General features: G+C 39.5%; 1 protein-coding gene across 1 annotated transcript in view; it reads left to right on the forward strand.

Annotated features, from left to right (window-relative positions):
• nbas (NBAS subunit of NRZ tethering complex) overlaps positions 1–22,054 on the forward strand; it is a 463,213-nt gene that overhangs the window by 198,997 nt on the left and 242,162 nt on the right. Inside the window, exons 36-38 of the mRNA XM_028796843.2 lie at positions 60–230; positions 4,832–4,945; positions 7,955–8,078. Of these exons, the coding sequence (XP_028652676.1) occupies positions 60–230; positions 4,832–4,945; positions 7,955–8,078 (409 nt within the window). The remainder of the gene's footprint in view (positions 1–59; positions 231–4,831; positions 4,946–7,954; positions 8,079–22,054) is intronic.

A 22,054-nucleotide genomic window follows, 5' to 3' on the forward strand; every position in this document is an offset into this window, starting at 1 on the left:
GAGAAGTACAATTGCTTTATTATCAATCACACCACTTTGTTGAATATTTCATTTTGTAGACTGATGCAAATGCTGCAACATCTAATCAGTCTGTAGATCTGTTGCATCGAACAACAGCTAAAACCATTGAGGTTTTGTCAACCACCTCTATGACAACAAAAGCTGTACTACATGCTGTGAGTGACTCACAGTGGTGGAAAAAGTCGATCAGTTATCTACGACCTGCACAAGTAAGTAGTATTGTATGAGTAGTGTTGTTTCAGTTAATGTGATTTTATTCTCTCCCATTTGTAATACTTTTAGAATAAATGTTTAGGTGACAATTTGTTTCTGTGCAGTGTTAACAAAGTATAAATTTTAGCCAATGGATTGGTAAAATTTCTGGAATTCTGAAAACTTAACTGAAATGCACAATTACTTATTTATTTGGTAAAAAATAGAAGGATAAATTGTTTGATTTTAAAGTTAATTTTATTTTTCCCTATTGTAGATTGCTGTCATTTGTCACAGTCAATAGTGAAGCTATGTTCAGTAAAATTTAAGAAAATGGGAAGCTTCTTGAGTACCTTAAAATTTATGACCAGTTGGGCAGCAGTCCAAATGAAAATCAATAAAAATACCACATGTTAACTTTTGAGCAGGAAATAATTTTGCATAAAATTGAACATATATTTCATATTATTAAGTACATATATGTCCAAAGTATCACTGCAAAAGAGTATGTTTGTGAGACTTTTCTATTATTGAAAAATATCTGGGTTTCCCTCTTATCACTTGTCACCTTCTGTATATGTAAGATTATTTTTCTTCCTTAAAGATGATGGTACTGGTCTAGGCTAAAGTTACAGTGCCAATTTACCTTCATAGCAGTTACTGTACTGTATTGTACTTAGAGTATACCTTTTTCTTTAGCTCTCTGTTATGCCTCTGAAATTCTTGACTGCAAAACAATGCTGGAATATTAGTCTTGATGCTAAATATTACCAGTTTTAGCCAGAATACAATGATGATGTGGAGTTGCAACATATTTAGCATGAAAGGGAGGTGTAGTCTGAGAGAGAAGGAGAAAAATATTTTATAGTTTGTAGCTTCTGCAAATGTAATGCCAGCACTGAAGGATTTGGGACTTGCTACTACTGCCATAGCATTCATCATGTGTACTCGTTTTTAAAGACAAGCTCTGCCTATAGTATTCATTATGAAAATCTGTGACAAAATTAGTCATTGCTTTTTTGTTATAAATGTATTTCTGAAACATATAGACATATTTTTGAAACTAGAAGCTTTTCCATTTTGAATTGAACTTTTTTTCAGAACACCAGCGTGGCATTTTTGAGAAAAAGTAACTTTAACATTAAAAAAAAAAACTTTGAATTCTTTATTGTACTATTTCTTTGCTTAAACATATGTGATTAAAAGATTAATTTGAAGTAAATAAGAATTCCAAAACAAAAACTTTAAGATAACAGTTTTGGGGGAATCTAAATAAAAGCATTTGTAACATACAAAAAACAGCTTTCTTTTTTATTTTTAGTTCCTTCTGTACATAAACTGCAGATACTCAGCTGGGTAACAATGTTGTAATAAATATATCAGTTCTTTTCCTAATCATGATACCATTACATCTAGCATGTTCTCTTTGGTTACCAGGTTAACACACAGCTGGCAGCCATTAAAGAGACTTTGCCAGACCTCCAGCAAGCTTCTGAACTTGAAAATATTTTTCTTGTTCATTAGAGAAAGGTCTGCTTGTCACAGCAGGGGGTAGAGAAATCCCAAATTTAGAAATGCTACCCTATGAAATCATCCTTATCTCATAGAAAGGCGAGTGCTTAGTACGATTTGAAAAATATCATAGTGTCTCCTTTTGGGAGCAGGTGGCTATTTTAGTTGAACGATTGAAGACTGATTGAAAAATTCAGTAAATTCATACTCCATTTTGATGCCTATGTGTGCAACAGTAACCAAATTGGACTTTAAACTTATTACATATATGTGCATGTATTTTCTGAACTTGAGTTCAAGTTGAACAAATTGGTGGCAGGGGAAAGTGTAGTTAAGCAGCATAGGATGGTGGTCTGTAGGATGACGTTGGAGATAAAGAAGAGGAAGAGAGTGAAGGCAGAGCCAAGGATCAAATGGTGGAAACTGAAAAAGGAAGACTGAAAGTTTGAGTTTTGGGAGAAGGTGAGACAGGCACTGGGTGGTAGCGAAGAGTTATCAGACAGTTGGGAAACTATAGCAGATGTAGTAAGGGTGACAGCAAGAAGGGTGCTTGGCGTGACATCTGGACAGAGGAAGGAGGAAAAGGAAACCTGGTGGTGGAATGGGGAAGTACAGGAGAGTATACAGAGGAAGAGGATGGCAAAGAAGAAGTGGATTAGTCAGAGAGATGCAGAAAGTAAACAAGTGTACAAGGAGATAAGGCGCAAGGTGAAGAGAGAGGTGGCGAAGGCTAAAGAAAAGGCATATGATGAGTTGTATGAGAGGTTGGACACTAATGAGGGAGAAAAGGACCTGTACCGATTGGCTAGACAGAGGGACCGAGCTGGGAAGAATGTGCAGCAGGTTAAGGTAATAAAGGATAAAGATGGAAACGTACTCAAACGGGGAGAGTGTGTTGAGCAGATGGAAGAGTACTTTGAGATGCTGATGAATGAAGAGAACGAGAGAGAGAAGAGGTTGGATGATGTGGAGATAGTGAATCAGGACGTGCAACGGATTGGCAAGGAGAAAGTGAGGACAGCTATGAAGAGGATGAAGAATGGAAAAGCCGTTGGTCCAGATGACATACCTGTGGAAGCATGGAGGTGTTTAGGAGAGATGGCAGTGGAGTTTTTAACCAGATTGTTTAATGGAATCTTGGAAAGTGAGAGGATGCCTGAGGAGTGAAGAAGAAGTGTGTTGGTGCCGGTATTTAAGAATAAGGGGAATGTGCAGAACTGTAGTAACTACAGGGGGATAAAATTGATGAGCCACAGCATGAAGTTATGGGAAAGAGTTGTGGAAGCTAGGTTAAGAAGTTAGGTGATGATTAGTGAGCGTCAGTATGGTTTCATGCCAAGAAAGAGCAACACAGATGCGATGTTTGCTCTGAGGGTGTTGATGGAGAAGTATAGAGAAGGCCAGAAGGAGTTGCATTGCGTCTTTGTGAACCTGGAGAAAGCATATGACAGGGTGCCTCGAGAGGAGCTGTGGTATTGTATGAGGAAATCGGGAGTGGCAGAGAAGTATGTAAGAGATGTACAGGATATATATGAGGGAAGTGTGACCGTGGTGAGGTTTGCGGTAGGAGTGACGGATGCATTCAAGGTGGAGGTGGGATTACATCAGGGCTCGGCTCTGAGCCCTTTCTTATTTGCAATGGTGATGTATAGGTTGACAGACGAGATTAGACAGGAGTCCCCATGGACTATGATGTTTGCTGATGACATTGTGATCTGTAGTGAGAGTAGAGAGCAGGTTGAGGAGACCCTGGAGAGGTGAAGATATGCTGTAGAGAGGAGAGGAATGAAGGTCAGTAGGAACAAGACAGAATACATGTGTGTAAATGAGAGGGAGGTGAGTTGAATGGTGAGGATGCAAGGAGTAGAGTTGGCGAAGGTGGATGAGTTTAAATACTTGGGATCAACAGTACAGAGTAATGGGGATTGTGGAAGAGAGGTGAAAAAGAGAGTGCAGGCAGGGTGGAATGGGTGGAGAAGAGTGGCAGGAGTGATTTGTGAAAAACTGATATCAGCAAGAATGAAAGGGCAGGTCTACAGGACGGTAGTGAGACCAGCTATGTTATATGGGTTGGAGAAGGTGGCACTGACCAGAAAGCAGGAGACAGAGCTGGAGGTAGCAGGGTTAAAGTTGCTAAGATGTGCATTGGGTGTGATGAGGATGGACAGGATTATAAATGAGTACATTAGAGGGTCAGCTCAAGTTGGACGGTTGGGAGACAAAGTCAGAGACTCGAGATTACGTTGGTTTGGACATGTGCAGAGGAGAGATGCTGAGTATATTGGGAGAAAGATGCTAAGAATAGAGCTGCCAGGCAAGAGAAAAGAGGAAGGCCTAAGAGGTTTATGGATGTGGTGAGGGAGGACATGCAGGTGATGGGTGTAACAGAACAAGATGCAGAGGACAGAAAGATACGGAAGAAGATGATCCACTGTGGCAACTCCTAATGGGAGCAGCCGAAAGAAGAAGAAGAAGACTTACATGTACATGTAGTAATAGTTTAACGGTGGAGGAGTATGCAGTAAAATAAGGCAGGGAGAATTACAGTACGATGCACCTGGAAGTCCAGTACTCACAGGTTAGGAGCCATTTCAGTATGTGGATGAGGCAGCTGGTTAGTAATCTGTGGTTTGCCATTTTATGACTAGCTTGTGGCTGGTATCACTGAAATTTGTCAACAGTGAAAAATACCAATGAGATGTAGAATATTTTTTATTTTGCTATAAAATGCCATCTTCTTGAGGCAATGCTGCTGTTCAGTAATGAATAATTTATTTTGGGAGTAACATGATCAGATTTTTTTTAATGAATGAAGAGTAAATGTGTGGGTTATGTGTGGGTAAGGTGCTTGTAATACTCTTCATATAGTCTTCATAAATGTCTACATTTATATTTATTTTTAGACATTTTCTTTAACAATGACTGACCCCATTACTTGAATAAACACAGCACTTTAAATTGATAACACTTTAATGATCAAGGTGTTATAAAGTAAGAATGCTGTTTATTGCTTTCTGCAAATAATTTTTTGAAGAATTTAGTAATTGAAGGAATGTAATTAAAAAGTATCATTTAATATTTTCTACATTCCCTTCTCATTCTTTAGGACCATCAGCTGGTCTCGGCACTAAACAACATGGAAGTGGAAAATCACGATTTGAATAAACAAAGTTGTAATGCTTTTTATGAGTCTTTCCACACTGAGTATTGCATAGATAAAGTAAGTATAAAAGTAAATGAGTAGTTCCCTATTTTCTGAATAGTAAATTCTGCTTTGAGAGAATTGTGTATGCCAGGATAGGTGTTAGACACCAGCATTATTGCATTGGATTTAGCAGCTTTGAAGATGGTAAGTATCATACATTGCAGCGTTTTTTTTTGTTTTTTTCTTTGACATGCTAAGGTTTTTGGGAAGACAAACACAATTTAATGTCAACAGCTGAGTAGTGTAGCAGTTAAAATCTTATTTAAAAGATTATTTGAGCATTTGGCAACTTTCAGACTGCACACAATGACATGCATATTTTGAAAGATGTGTTACATGCTTTCAGTTTGAAAATTGTGGCCCACAACCCACACTCCTCTTGAATGAGCTTCATTCTTGGTTAGTTTCTGCTTTATGGTAGTTGGTACTAAAAACCATGTATTGGGAAGACTCATTATGGGTGCTGTTCATGGAGTTAAAGTTGCTTGCATGAAATCTTAAGCACTTGCTCTGTTATCTCTAATTTCAGTAATTATTCAATATCGGATTCTTAGGTAGAAGCATGCATTGCACCTCTGTTTTACCATTTATAGTTTGATTCAAAGTCAATGCAGAGATAGGGTGTAATTAATTTTATTAAGAAAATGGAATTTGAGTGAAGAATTTTAGAACTTTAGTTAACTGATGCAGTTAAGACTTTTTGCTTGCACAGCCTGTCACACCCTGGTACTACCAATTCATGTTATTTCATTAAGGCAAACCAGCATAGTGCCTTCAAGGGGCATTTGTGCAGTATGTTTTATGCCATGTATGAAAGCAAAGCATTGACACTATGTAGTAATTTTAGCACTCATAATAAAATGTATATTTTTTTTTTACAGTGCCAGCTACGGGTTAACAGTGCAAAAATTTCATGACACAGCCTCAGTTTTGGATTCACCATAGTTTTTGTCCATCATTTTCATAATTGGCAAGGAAATCATAGTTTTTTCAAACAGGAGATGTGTGCCACCATCATTTTGTTGGTATTACTAGCTCAGACTTCTTCCTTTTTTGCTTTTTTTTTTCTTCAAAACATGGAATATTACAGATAATTTTTTTAAAAATACTGGGGTAACATCTGGCAATACATAATCCCTCCTCCATCGCGGGGGTTGCGTTCCAGAGCCACCCGCGAAAAAAGAAAATCCGCGAAGTAGAAACCATATGTTTATATGGTTATTTTTATATTGTCATGCTTGGGTCACAGATTTGCGCAGAAACACAGGAGGTTGTAGAGAGACAGGAACGTTATTCAAACACTGCAAACAAACATTTGTCTCTTTTTCAAAAGTTTAAACTGTGCTCCATGACAAGACAGAGATGACAGTTCTGTCTCACAATTAAAAGAATGCAAACATATCTTCCTCTTCAAAGGAAACAGAGAGGAAAGCAAACAAATCAATAGGGCTGTTTGGCTTTTAAGTATGCGAAGCACCGCCGGTACAAAGCTGTTGAAGGCGGCAGCTCACACCCCCTCCGTCAGGAGCAGGGAGAGAGACAGAGAAAAACAAAGTAAAAAATCAATACGTGCCCTTTGAGCTTTTAAGTATGCGAAGCACCGTGCAGCATGTCGCTTCAAGAAGCAGCTGCACACAGAAGGTAGCAACGTGAAGATAATCTTTCAGCATTTTTAGACGAGCGTCCGTATCGTCTAGGTGTGCAAACAGCCCCCCTGCTCACACCCCCTATGTCAGGATCAGAGAAAGTCAGCGCAAGAGAGAGAGAGAGAAAGTAAGTTGGGTAGCTTCTCAGCCATCTGCCAATAGCGTCCCTTGTATGAAATCAACTGGGCAAACCAACTGAGGAAGCATGTACCAGAAATTACAAGACCCATTGTCCTCAGAAATCCGCGAACCAGCAAAAAATCTGCGATATATATTTAAATATGCTTACATATAAAATCCGCGATAGAGTGAAGCCGCGAAAGGCGAAGCACGATATAGCGAGGGATCACTGTACCACTTATTAGCTTATAAGTGTTTAAAAGGCAGTATGTCAAAAATAAGTTTAGCACTTGTCTCATGATCTATTCTGTGGTCTGATGGATCTTCTGTCTTGGTCAATTTTATAGTAGAAAAAAGGGAAAGTAGTTGAGGAGAAGGTAGAGTCAGGGTTTTTCTTGTACAACATCTTCTGTGATGTGGGCAAACAGGAAGATATGTAAGCTGGTGTGTTACCTTTTTCCCAGTGAGCTCTTGAAATTCTTCCCTCTAAGGCTCGGACCTTACCTGCTCATCTGACAATATGTTACTGTGTTTTGTAATTTTTGTAGCTATGAGAATCCAAACAAATTATGTGTTTTTTTTATATCATACCATTAACAAAGTAGAGCATCAGTTTTAGATGTGGTCACTTTTCCAATGCTACCAGTGTAGATAAACAAACAGAACTTAACAGGATCTAGTGAATATGTGGGTTATTTATATACTCAATTTTGTGCATGTATTTGGGACAGGCTGTGGCACCCTTTATTCATAGAAAGGTAAACCATTCTAACCTCACCACTAAACAACCAAGATAAATTATCATTTGCTTGGACATAGATATTTGCATTTATTTATAAGTTTACTGAAGAGTGAGATGTGCTAAAATGGGGTTTTGGTCAAATCACCGTTACAGATTTAATTAAAGACCGCCCTTAGTGTTAGAGAAAAGTTTATGTACTAAGTAGAGGGAAGCTCACTGCTTGGTACTGCCGCTCAGCAATATTCTGTTTCATGGTTGTTTTAATTTTTAGTTGTCTCGTCACTAGCTGCTGTTATGAGATTAACCAAACTTTTTGTGATTCCTTACTAATGAGTCAAATAATTTGTCATGTGACATTGTGATTGGTTCAAGTCATACTGTTCTTTTTTGTATCTTTCAGCTTCATAAAATAAAAATACATTAACACTTTTTTTGAATAGAAAAAATCAATAGAATATCATATACAAACATATTTATATTGTCATTTATATTTAAATATATAAAACTGTTTTTCAGAGTGAAGTAACGTATACCTCGTACCAGCACAGCTCCTTGGAGAACTTTGCTGAGGTGTTGCTTAGAACTGGAAAGCTGGCAGAAACAAAAAGTGAAGGACAGAAAATTTTTCCTTCTACTGAAGGTACAGATTGCAGATTTTGTTTAATATAACAGTTGTTGTTTTCATCCTTTAATGTGATTTTAATTGTTTGTGGGCCAATTGCGGTGTGTAAACGGAAGAAAATTGTTTCATTGATTTAAGATAAATCTAAGTTCTCTAAATTCTAAAACCACAGAAGATAGTTAGCTATTAAAGAATATATGATACTAATGGTATAATACATTAATATATACAGTATAAACTGCAGTATTTATCCTTCACCTGTAGAATCTTCACATTAAACAAAACGTATTTTAAAAAAACACTTGCACCTGAGAGAAACTTCAGTGTTAAATAGCACAATTGAAGTATTTAATGCTTTTTATCAGGAGTGGAAAAACGTCTCCATAATGTTGCCATTTCTTCATTAAGCACCACTAGTACTAACTCCCGGAAGATGTTCTACACACTTTCTTAAAGTTATTAAAATGTTAATTACAACTGTCAACTTTGTCATTTTAAGAAATTTCTATAATATGATTAATGTAATTTATTTTTTAAAGCAATATTACCAAGTGAAATTGTCTTTGTGTTAGATCTTGCAAGCCTATTTCCAGTCTATGGTGCTACATTTATTGGCCTTTTAGTGTTGTAGTATTTCTAGATTTACCTTAGAGCAGGGCTATTCAAATACAATTTCAATTGGGCCATATTTTCAAACCAAGAAATTTACCAGGGACAGACATTTTCAACAGCCGGTAAGCAGCAGGTAATGACAAATTTTAAATCAAAACAAATGAATATATTTAAAAACAGGTAATGTTTATTCATTGTTTCCCTTTTACATTTGGTTACATCTGTGTCAGGCACATTAATAATGTATAAAAAAAACCAACAAAAGCTATAACTGAACAGAATCTGAGGTAGTAGCAATAACATTGGTTTCCCTTTTGAAATATGAGATCCTCCCCCAGTGTAAAAGTGTGGTCATGACAGGCAAGGGATTTTTTTTTTTTTTTTATAAAAGCTATTTCATTCACACGGTTTTAATAAACAAAATCAAATTACAGAGATTAAATTAGAATTCCACAACAAAGCATTTTCTGTTGGAATTGTCCCCAAACCCAACCCATGTATGATGTGTAAGTGGATTGGTACATTTATTTTAGTGATTTGGCTTTAAAATGTCTTTGTACATAGTTCTTGGGTGCCAAGGAATAAATTATTAATTATAATTATTACTATTATTTTTTTGCTAAATCTTATTTTCCATGTTTTTTCATTTTTCATGTTTGAATTTATTGGTAACAGAGCATATAGTGTGTATGCCAAAACAACTGAAGTAAGAACTAACAAAGTGGCATTTTTGATACCATTTTAATAAAGTTTACTGTCCGCCGTCAGTCACAGAGCTCCCCGGTAAAACAACTGTAATACACTTTGAACCTTAAAACGCAGACATCACCACATCGCTGTTTGTGACGAAACAGTGGGCAGGTGACTGCTCGTACATGTGTACTGACGGACAGGCTGGCATTTTGCATGGAGTATGCGTTAAATCAAAAGAGAAACCGCATGCAAAGATGTGCAAACACAAGGAGATCGGTGATAATCACACCTTAGTGTGCCGCGCCAAATCAGAAGGGACAACTGAATTCTACAGAGCACAGATATATTCATAATAGTTGACCTATATGATGGGCTGATGAATTTCAATAGTTTTGCATCATATTCAGCCCTTTGTTCATTATTCTGGCTCAAGCGTAACTAGCCTCTCGTTGAAATTCATGGCCATCCCCTCAGCAGCGCCGTGTACATAGGACTATTTTCCTGAGTGCGTCTCCAAGTCTGATGTCATTTTCAGCGTGAGTCTCTTTCACTCAGCGTGGGATATAAACCAGCCTTTATGCAGCTCAGGGAATATGCAAGGGGGAACCCATACCAGCACATATGCTTAATAATACAAGAATGGCCTTTTGCATCTGTTGCAATATAATTAGTTTAAAGTTTCAATGATTTCATTTGCAACTGGCAAACTAAGTAGAAATGATAATCACCAAAGCCTATTTTTGGTTGCATTTGAGACCATTTTAGTTGCAGGCAAGAGCTCTGGTGGGACCATGGGCTGGTTCACTCGGAGGTTGCTTCTGGGCTGCATGTGGCCCGCAAGGCGCCATTTGAATAGCCCTGCCTTTAGGGTATGTGTGCCCCCACATGAAATGTATGTATTCCAAAAAATAATATATTATTTACCCTATACAATTCCAGACACCTCACATCCAGATAAACGGACTTGAGCTGGGAAAACTTCAGCTGCGTCGGTGGGGGATGGGATAGCAGGCTGCCTTCTGCATGAGCTAATTGACACATTTGCAAAACAAAGACGCTGACGAAGAGATGTGATGGAATTTAAATTTGCCATCATTACAACATTTTTCCTAGGCTTCAGGGATTCTAGTGTTAAGGATTGATACAATCTCACAAAATGCCCCGTGCTGACCTTTTCTCAGTGATGACATCAGAGGACATGTACTCTTATTAGTTTCTTTAGTGACACTATGTAAACTGTAAACAAAATAGTGGTGCATGTGAAAAACAAAATGATATGATAAGAACACTGCAAAATATTTAAGTTAATTAAATGAACGTTAAATCAAAAAAAGGTTTCGAAGCTTCAAAACACATAATAAGAATGAAAAAGGCCAGAAAAAAATGACATTAAGACAACAAGAAGAGTCAAACTGAACTTATACTTAATAATCATTGATTGTATTTTTTCACCTCAGAGCCACTTGATTATAAACTTGAGGTATTGCTGTTTAAATTTAGGCAGTTCACAGCCAGTATGTTTTTATTTTGCTTTCCTTTATTTTGTTTACTTCATTTTTTAATTTGTAATGTTATATTTTGTCAGATTATTACAATATAAGAGGGTGTCCTATGATTTATGTTAATCAAGACAAACCATACACCAACTTTCCATTTTTTGACTGATTTTTGTAAGACACGAATAGTGAGAAACTTGCACTTGAACGACTTGCTACTCATTATTAAAAGGGTGACATATATTATTAATTTGGTTATTACTGTTCACATTTGAGAAATCTGCACACAAAAAGGAAAATTCTGGCATATAGCGTAATTAAAAAAAAAAAATCCTGAGAGCCATAGACATTATAAAATATTAAGTAATATCACGCACTACCTTCTTTGTGATTCCAGTTGTGGGTATAATAAAGCATTATTCTTCCTACCATATGTTTTAAATTGGTAGAAAAAGTTGAGATCAAATGGGATGTAAACAAAAATTGAAAATAAAATAGAGTTAAATAACAGAAATTCAGAAAACTTGACAGAAATATGAGCATTTTATACAGACAGATGATTTAATTGATTTAGATTATGAAAAACCTTCAGGAATAGTGTCAATAGCAGCTTCAATAAAGTTCTAGCTTATAGTGCAGCTGATTAAGAAATCTTCTACCTATCTTGAAGTTTTAGAATTCAGTATAATGCAAAATGGATGATACTCGGATGCCCTATTGCCCCAGATGTTAGATACAAAATGCCTTGCCATTGATGATTGTAGTGCCAGTACTTTTTACGTTGAGAGTACAAGCATATTATATTGTCAGGCTGTTTGACTAGTTTTATATCCAAGCTTTCTAATAGATGTTTCTGGCTTCATGTTTGATAATACTAACAGCTGCATAATGATTAAAAAAAAAATTAGATTTTTTAGTTATAAACCACAATCTTTTGGTTACATTTTTAGTACAAGGAAACCTGTCGATATCACTGAGGTCTTTCAGTGAGGCAGAAAATGTACACATTAATCAAATGGATCCGACAACCTGCTTTTTTGTTTTTATTAATTATTCAGTTCAGACTTCATGGACTGGAAGCACAGTGCTATATTTAATAAAGGTAATGTCACTATCTTCGGGAGAATTTTTTCAATTAGATTTTGTGGAGGAAATTGTCTGAAGTGGCTGAGAAAACAATATGCACCCACTTTAGGTTTATTTGAAGATTTAAATGTGTAACTGAGAACCTGCAGCTCCATTGTAGCTTAGGTAAAATTTGTCTAACTTATAGTCATCACATGTATACACATTTTATACTCAGCCTACAGTATCTCCGCTCCTTTTTTTTTTTTTTTTTTTTACAGAACAGCTAAAAATAAACAAAATATGTGTTATTTATGAGTCATCCTTTCTGTCTTAATTTCTACTTAAGTAAATGACATATGAAAACTATTTTATATTCAAGACTTAGTCATCAAGCTTTGACATCGGCTTCAACATTGGGAATAATTGCGCAGCTATTATCATTAGAGAGTGTAGTTTTAAAAAGGGACCTTTTGAAAAATGTCTTCTACGATTACAGTAATTAGCTTAGGTGTAAGATATAATTCAGAACAGTATTTCAAATTGACTAAGTCCTTCACAATGTGGCTGTCTCTGAAGTGGTATTTCTTCTTGTGTTCCTTCACATTTCTTTGGCAATAAAGTCTAAAATACTTTGCTTATGTTTTTTTTTTCATTTTCAGAAATTATTACTTATTTATTCTGTCACTGAGATCATCATCAAAAGTTAAAATACTCATTTTTTATAATATATACAATAAGCCAAATTTGAATGTAGTAGCCTATCAATATGGAGATCTAATTGCATTAAAAAGATATATAAAAAATGAAAACCTAGTTATACAAAGTACACTGTTATTGAATGATTTTTAGAAATGGTAAAAAATGTCATTAAAAACACCACATTATTAGGTGATGATTAAACTTAAAATGACTTTTTTGTCACCAATAGGTGTTTTGTTCGCAACATCATAAAGTAGGGAAAAAATAAGTAAAAGTAATTGTTTTAATAGTTTATGTTCTAAACTATATGAGACATATTGCATAGCTGATCCAATTCATCATGATCAGCTAACCTTAATGTACCTATATTGCTGAATGCATTTATGCCATTTTTGACATTTGTCTCCAATGTCCTATTCAAGAAATCCTTAGACTTCCTTAGAATCCATAGAATAGATTTTGTTATTGAATGGAAATCTGTTCTTTCATGGACTGCAGTGGTTACCTTAGCAAGATGTGCAGCATAACATAACACTTTAGATTTTCTTTTCAATCACTAAACAGTTAATCCGTTCCTCAAACAAATCATTCTTGTTTGATTCGTTGCCCACAGCCTTGTGGGTACTGTTAAGGATATTCACATATCCCATACTGCAACTGCCCTGTAGGCTTTGATCTGACATTTGTATTTTATGCCACAGAAGTGAAAATGTAATAGGCATACATTTTGAATGAATTTGTTTTACAAGTTCGGTGGGTTGGAGATTGTGGTCGTTCGTTGACAATTGGGTTTCTGTGGGTTGTGAGATGGTCACCTAAGCAATAGGCAGCACTGTGTGATATTTTTGCCTGTTTTTAAATGCAGTTGCTGCTAGTGAGTCATCAATGAATTTAAAAAGGAAAAACTGGGGAGAGGGACCATAAAGGCTGAGAAAACCCATTGTATGGATGGCGGTGTGGGCCGAATATATGAGAATTAGCCATGTGGAGCAGTGGCAATCAAAACAATCCTTTAAAAGATTCTTCCAAGAGTCAGAAAACATATGTGGCCTGTGAAATAACATACAGTGCATCCGGAAAGTATTCACAGCGCATCACTTTTTCCACATTTTGTTATGTTACATACAGCCTTATTCCAAAATGGATTAAATTCATTTTTTTCCTCAGATTTCTACACACAACACCCCATAATGACAACGTGAAAAAAGGTTACTTGAGGTTTTTGCAAATTTATTAAAAATAAAAAAATTGAGAAAGCACATGTACATAAGTATTCACAGCCTTTGCCATGAAGCTCAAAATTGAGCTCAGGTGCATCCTGTTTCCCCTGATCATCCTTGAGATGTTTCTGCAGCTTAATTGGAGTCCACCTGTGGTAAATTCTGTTGATTGGACATGATTTAGAAAGGCACACACCTGTCTATATAAGGTCCCACAGTTGACAGTTCATGTCAGAGCACAAACCAAGCATGAAGTCAAAGGAATTATCTGTAGACCTCTGAGACAGGATTGTCTCGAGGCACAAATCTGGGGAAGGTTACAGAAAAATTTCTTCTGCTTTGAAGGTCCCAATGAGCGCAGTGGCCTCCATCATCCGTAAGTGGAAGAAGTTCGAAACCACCAGGACTCTTCCTAGAGCTGGCCGGCCATCTAAACTGAGCGATCGGGGGAGAAGGGCCTTAGTCAGGGAGATGACCAAGAACCCGATGGTCACTCTGTCAGAGCTCCAGAGGTCCTCTGTGGAGAGAGGAGAACCTTCCAGAAGGACAACCATCTCTGCAGCAATCCACCAATTAGGCCTGTATGGTAGAGTGGCCAGACGGAACACTCCTTAGTAAAAGGCACATGGCAGCCCGCCTGGAGTTTGCCAAAAAGCACCTGAAGGACTCTCAGACCATGAGAAAGAAAATTCTCTGGTCTGATGAGACAAAGATTGAACTCTTTGGTGTGAATGCCAGGCGTCACGTTTGGAGGAAACCAGGCAACGCTCATCACCAGGCCAATACCATCCCTACAGTGAAGCATGGTGGTGGCAGAATCATGCTGTGGGGATGTTTTTTCAGCGGCAGGGACTGGGAGACTAGTCAGGATAAAGGGAAAGATGACTGCAGTAATCTATAGAGACAATCCTGGATGAAAACCTGCTCAAGAGCGCTCTTGACCTCAGACTGGGGCGACGGTTCATCTTTCAGCAGGAAAACGACCCTAAGCACACAGCCAAGATATCAAAGGAGTGGCTTCAGGACAACTCTGTGAATGTCCTTGAGTGGCCCAGCCAGAGCCCAGACTTGAATCCGATTGAACATCTCTGGAGAGATCTTAAAATGGCTGTGTACCGACGCTTCCCATCCAACCTGATGGAGCTTGAGAGGTGCTGCAAAGAGGAATGGGCGAAATTGGCCAAGGATAGGTGTGCCAAGCTTGTGGCATCATATTCAAAAAGACTTGAGGCTATAATTGCTGCCAAAGGTGCATCAACAAAGTATTGAGCAAAGGCTGTGAATACTAATGTACATGTGATTTCTCAGTTTTTTTATTTTTAATAAATTTGCAAAAACCTCAAGTAAACTTTTTTCACGTTGTCATTATGGGGTGTTGTGTGTAGAATTCTGAGGAAAAAAAAGAATTTAACCCATTTTGGAATAAGGCTGTAACATAACAAAATGTGGAAAAAGTGATGCGCTGTGAATACTTTCCGGATGCACTGTAATTATAATAATGAAAGATTTATTACTGAGGCCGGTTTTGGCAGTTACTTGAACATTATTACCCTATTGGCAAGTTTGGCATTACAGCCACTATAAAAACTTCAGCAGGAGTCGCTCTGCTGCTCGTATTATGAATATAATATCATCTATATATATAATTCACTAAGCCTCTGACAAGTAGCCACCCATGGAAAGCACGCACCGCCGACAAGTAGCCACCCATGGAAAGCATGCAAGACAGCCACGGCCACCAAGTCTAAGACCATTGGATACGACGACAACTCGCAGAGCCACGCCCACCAACTCGGACGCGATGCCTTGGAAAACACGCCGTCATTTATGTTCGTCTGGGCTACAGTCCACATGCACCTCTGAGCCATGTTGACTTTTCGGTTACGACGCACGACCGCTTGCACCATAGCAAACTGTTTTACACGCTACATACAGCAATTCGCATCCGCGACAAACATGCGTCTTCTTAGATGGTCCTGCAGGAACACGGAAGATGTTTCCCCGCCCACCAACACTTCTTATTCCCTGGCCCGCGTCCACTCTCGCTCTCTAGGCATTCACACTGCCTGCTCATGTGCCTGGATGCAAAAACTCACTGACCACCCAGTAAGTCGCTTTCGTCTGTGCTAGGAGTCCACATGCACCTCTGAGCCACATTGACTTTTCATTATTCTTTTCGGTTGCGACACCCGACCGCGTCCACCATCGAAAACCATGGGAAAGGAACAACGAAGCCCCGCCCAGAAGCTCTACCCCTCCTCCCACGTGATCGGGAACGCACCTCAGAGCACTGCCCGCCAACTCGAACAGCTCATCAAACACATACTCGCTTTGGTCTGTGCTGCGGTCCAAATCCAGCTGTGAGCCACGTTGACTGTTCTTTTGCCCTCCATGGCTACCGCTTCAAACGTATTTCATGGAAACAACACTTCTTTCAATGTTATAGAAATTCCTGCATCAGGTAACTGTTTGTTTCTATCAGTCGGGTTTTTTTGGAAAAATGTCATTGACGAAACTGTTGCTCTCAAACTTCGCAACATGGCTGTTGGCTTTGTTTGCCAACATTGGGATAACTTCGGCGACGTGGTGTCTGTTGTTGTTAGTCACAGAGACATTGTTAGACAGTCTGCTCAACAATACGCTGACTACATGAATACGTCCGGAGTCTTTGGTGGCGAGGCAGAAATTGTGGCAATGTCCCAAATCCTTCCAGCTACTATCAGCATTTACTTCCAAGAACGTCCTCATGCCTCTCCTCGAGTTTACAATCTGACCCAACGTCTCTCCATATCCCTGCTCTTTAGCGGTCCTTTGGATCATGGGCATTACGAGGTTCTCATGCCTCTCAAATACACATGTGATAACCTTCTGGTGACATCTTTTGACACTGTCGGTATGTGCACACAGGATGCACACCCACTTGCTCGCCACACTAATGTGACGTCATCTGCCCACTCTCCTCTTCCTGAAAAACATTTCAAGACACACTCCCCTGAACACGCGCTTTCCACACAGGACTTTCAATGCACCTTTTGTTCCAAAAGCTTCTGAGTGCAGAGATATCTGAACGCACATTTAAAAAAACACAACACTAACCGAATGATGCAATGTGAACATTGCCAGAAATGCTTCAAAACAACTCGCGCTCTCAAGAAACACGAACTCATTCCACTCTCACCTTCAATTGCACATTTTGTAACGAGGACTTCACAGGTGAGATGGATCTCCACAACCATATGCAGATCCATTCAACACAAACATTTGTATGCAAAATTTGCGACAAACACTTTCACGCACGCAGATACCTTACTAACCATCTCAAAACACATTCCCTAATGAATTCTTTTCAGTGTCAACACTGCTTCAAAACCTTCACGTGTCAGAAATCTGTCAACGCACATTTAAACACCCACTCCACTGAACAAACGCATTCCAAACAGATCTTTCAATGCACAATTTGTTCGAAAACGTTCCGAGTGCAGAGATAACTCAACATGCATTTAAAAACACACACCACTGAACGAATTATGCAATGTGAACATTGCCAGCAATGCTTCGACACAACTTATTCCAATTCCCTTCAGTGTCAACACAGCACTAAATCGTTCATGCACAAACATCGCATTCAATTTTCTGCAGCTTTTCAAGAAAATACCGCCATTCACGTCCAAGAACATAACATTGGCCTACCTACCGCACTATGTGCTTCTTGCAATGCTCTTCATTGGCCAGCAGAGGTCAACAAATCCGTCCTGTCAAACTGATGTTACTGCTATCTTTGTAGGTGAAGACGGAGAACCTCCTGCACAACGCGACATTTGCATATATCCAAGGGAAGATGCTTGCAAGCGTATCTCTGTTCTCAATATGAACTGTGACCCCATGGTTTATCTACTGCTATTCCCTTACGGAGATCCAGGCTGGCACATACAATTGACCCATGTTGAGGAAAAGCGAACCGCGAAAAGAACGCGAGTCACACAGCTCCAATTTTATGCTTTCAGGCTTGCCATGAGATCTTCATTTAGTGTCTTGCATTCCAGTGGCAAACTCTTCCAGCAATACATCGTCAACACATATGTCAGAACAGAAGGCGCGCGTTTACATTACCTTCGGTCACATCAACAAGATTTGCGTGTAGAGCAATGCAGGGGACTTATGGATGCTGTCACTGCGAAAGCACATCACCATGACCTCCGCCCTGGACAATTGATCATTCTTCCTTCTACCTTTCAAGGCAGTCCAAGGTACATGCAACAGAACTACCAAGACGTGATGGCAATTGTCCGCAAATGTGGAAAGCCTGACTTATTTTTAACCTTCACCTGCAATCCTGCTTGGCCGGAAATCTGCAACGCCATTTCCCATCATGAGCAAATAGAACACAGACCTGACATTGTTGCTCGCGTCTTTCATATCATCCTGTGACATTTTCTAACAGATATTCTGGAAAAGAATATTTTTGGCAATGTTCTCGCTTACATCTTCGTCATTGAATTCCAAAAACGAGGATTGCCTCATTGCCATATATGTTACTTACACTTGACTCACAATCCAAAATAAGGACCAAAGATGATATAGACAAATATGTCTGCGCTGAGCTTCCAAATCCTGAAATACACCCTCGACTTTTCCAAATTGTCACCGAATGCATGGTGCATGGTCCGTGTGGCACGGTCAATGCCAAATCACCTTGCATGAAAGACGGCACGTGTACCAAAAATTTCCCGAAAGACTTCAAAGCAGAGACTCAAGAAAACACACAAGGATACCCCGTATACCGCCGAAGACAAGGGAGAACTGCCGTTGTTGGCAAATATGATATCGACAACCGTTGGATAGTTCCTTACAATGCGTGGCTTTCTCAGAAATTCAATGCTCATATTAACGTTGAAGTTTGCACGTCCATTCAATGTATCAAGTATCTTTATAAGTATGTGTACAAAGGACACGATGCTGCATCAATTGCATTTCACACGGAGCCAGCCGATGATATTTTTCAACATGACGAAATACAGACTTTCCTTGACGGTAGGTATGTTAGTGCCCCTGAGGCTATGTGGCATTTGAACGAGTACAGTCTTTCAGAAAAATCTCACGTCATTACCCGATTACCAGTTCATTTGCTGGAACAATAAATCATCTTTTTTCATGAGGGTCACGAGGAACAAGCGCTCCAAAGATACGCCCACAAAAACACTATGCTGTTAGCATGGTTTGAACTCAAAAAAACAGATCCTGAAGCTGTAGAGTTACATTACACTGATGTTCCACAACATTACACATTTCAAAAATCCTCTGGAAAATGGAAAAAGAGAATCAGAGGAGGCACAAATGTGATCGGTAGAATGTCTGTTGTTGCCATTAACGACACCGAACGTTATTACCTCAGACTTCTCCTTACCCGTTCTGTGGGTGCCAATTTTTCACCATCTACGAACAGTCAATGGTGTCGAATGTGACACTTTCAAAGAAGCTTGCCAAGAATTAGGTCTTCTTAAAGATGACAAGATATGGCATGATACTCTTTTCAGAGGCATCCCAGATACGAATGCCACGATTCTTGCGAGAAATGTTTGTTTTCATCTGTGTCTTCGGTGAACCACACAACATTCCAGACCTTTGGGACACGCATAAACTCTCCCTTTCCGAAGACTTTCTCACAAAATATTCCACAACCACTGCTTGCATGTATGCTCTCGCTGACATTAATGACATGCTGCAACCACATGGCTTCAACCTGCACAAATTACACCTACCCCCCACTGACATTCCTCCACTGTGTCATTCATCTCCCACCTTCGACGCTCAGGCTGAACACTCACAAGCTATAGAATACTACAACAAACTCAACACAGAACAGAAACACGCTGCTGATACTGTTTTACACGTTGCATATAACAATTCCCATCCCCGATGCTTCTTCTTAGATGGTCCTGCAGGAACAGGGAAAACCTTTGTGTACAAAACCCTGGTTCATACCATCAGAGCTAGGGGAGACATTCCTACAACCGTAGCATCTACAGGAATAGCTGCAACATTATTACCGGGTGGACAAACTGCCTATTCTGTTTTTAAATTACCATTGAAGCTGAGTACTACTTCCACATGTAACATCAAACCTTCCTCACCACATGCTCAACATCTTCTACAATCCAAAGTTATTATATGGGACAAGGCGTCAATGACACACGCATACGCATTCCAGGCAGTTGACAGGTTATTACGTGACCTCACAGGTGACACGCAGCCTTTTGGAGGCAAAACAACACTATTGGGTGGAGATTTCCGACAAATTCTCCCCGTCATTATGTGTGGCTCCCGCGTGCTTACTGTCGCCAGTTGCATTAACAAGCACCCTTTGTGGCGTCACATGCATGTTCTTACACTGACAACAAATATGAGAGCTCTTCCTGAAGAACAACATTTCGCACAATGGCTCCTTGATGTTGGAGATGGGATAAATGGAACACCTGTGACATTGCCTTCACATTGTTTTCCTTTAATTTCTGATCCCGTTCAACAACTGTATGGCGACATCGACTTCTCAACTGTCACTCTGGAACAACTCAGCACGTGAGCTGTATTAAGCGTCACCAACGAAGACTCGCTATACCTTAATGAACAAGTGCTAAAACTTATCCCTAACAATGAGGTGACTTTCACGAGTGTGGACTCCATCGTCACAGATGATCCTGCAGATCAACTTTCATTCCCCGAGGAATTTCTTAATAGTCTTACTCCTACTGGCATGCCTCCACATAAACTCAAAATTAAAATTGGATCCGTCATCATGCTTCTCAGAAACCTCCTGCCTGCAAAAGGTCTTTGTAATGGCAATAGACTGTCTGTTACCACCATTCACCGCAATGTACTGGAGTGTAAAACTATCACATCTGCTACCTCACTAACTGTCCTTATTCCCCGGATATGCCTGACCCCGTCAGATTCAAATTTGCCTTTTACTTTTACCCGAAGACAATTTCCTGTTCGATTGGCATTTGCGATGACAATTAATAAGGCACAGGGACAAACTTTCAAAAAGATGTGCCTGTATCTGCCAAAACCAGTCTTCACTCATGGACAATCGTATGTTGCTCTCTCCAGAGTTCCATCTTTTCATTCACTTTCTGTTGTATCCTCAAACCCTCCCCTTTTAGACAATTGTGTCTTTCCAGAAGTGTTCAACCATCAATAAATAATTATGCGGCATTTGTTGTGCTGCGGGTTCACTATTGTGTTGTTTTGCTCTCTCCAGAGTTCCATCTTTTCATTCACTTACTGTTGTATCCTCAGACCAACCCGTTTTAGACAACTGTGTCTTTCCGGAAGTGTTTAGCGTTCAATAAATAATTATGCATGAGATTGAGCATTAACAGGTCTGTGATGCCCTTGGATGTCCCGTACTGCACGCGTGCTTCACTAAATGGATCAACCAGGGCTTGCATTTGTTCCCCACGAACGAGGAATTCCCAGTAAGTGCAGGTCATACGCTCGCACTGATTACGTCCCTGCCCTTTGTTCACCACCCCTCCAAACCCCCAAAATCGACCGCTACTACCATGGTCAGGTGACACAAAACACGGCGTGAATCCAGCTGTGAGCCACGTTGACTGTTCATTTGCCTTCCATTGCCACCGTTCAAATGTATTTCATGGAAACAACACTTCTTTCAATGTTATACAGATTCCTACATCAGGTAACTGCACGTGCGCTACACTGAATGAATCAACGTGTGTCTACCCGGTGCAGAGAGACGTGGGTAAGCCATTGAACCCCATTCGTGCTGGAAACCGGGGCTTGCAATTGTTCCCCACGAACGAGGAATTCCCAGTAAGTGCAGGTCATACGCTCGCACTGATTACATCCCTGCCCTTTGTACACCCCCCCCCCCCCACCCCCTCACTACTTCCATGGTCGGGTGACTTGGTGGATTATATATAGAAAAGCAGCCAGAACTGCAAAGAACAATGAAAATTCTACGTGGCGCAGAGGTGCATTTGGGCTGTACCAGAGACAAAACCGAATGAGGCGCTGTTTGGAAAATGAACAGTCAACGTGACTCACAGGTGCATGTAGATTGTGCAAAGACGAAAACGACTCAGGTCACGAGTTGTGGGTGGGCACATGAGCTGGCACTGCATACTGAACGAGAAATCAGCAGACTACCATGACAGAGGGGGCGGAATGGGCGTCCTTCCCCTCT

This window comes from Erpetoichthys calabaricus, chromosome 3 (genome assembly GCF_900747795.2).
Source record: "Erpetoichthys calabaricus chromosome 3, fErpCal1.3, whole genome shotgun sequence".
NCBI lineage: Eukaryota > Metazoa > Chordata > Cladistia > Polypteriformes > Polypteridae > Erpetoichthys > Erpetoichthys calabaricus.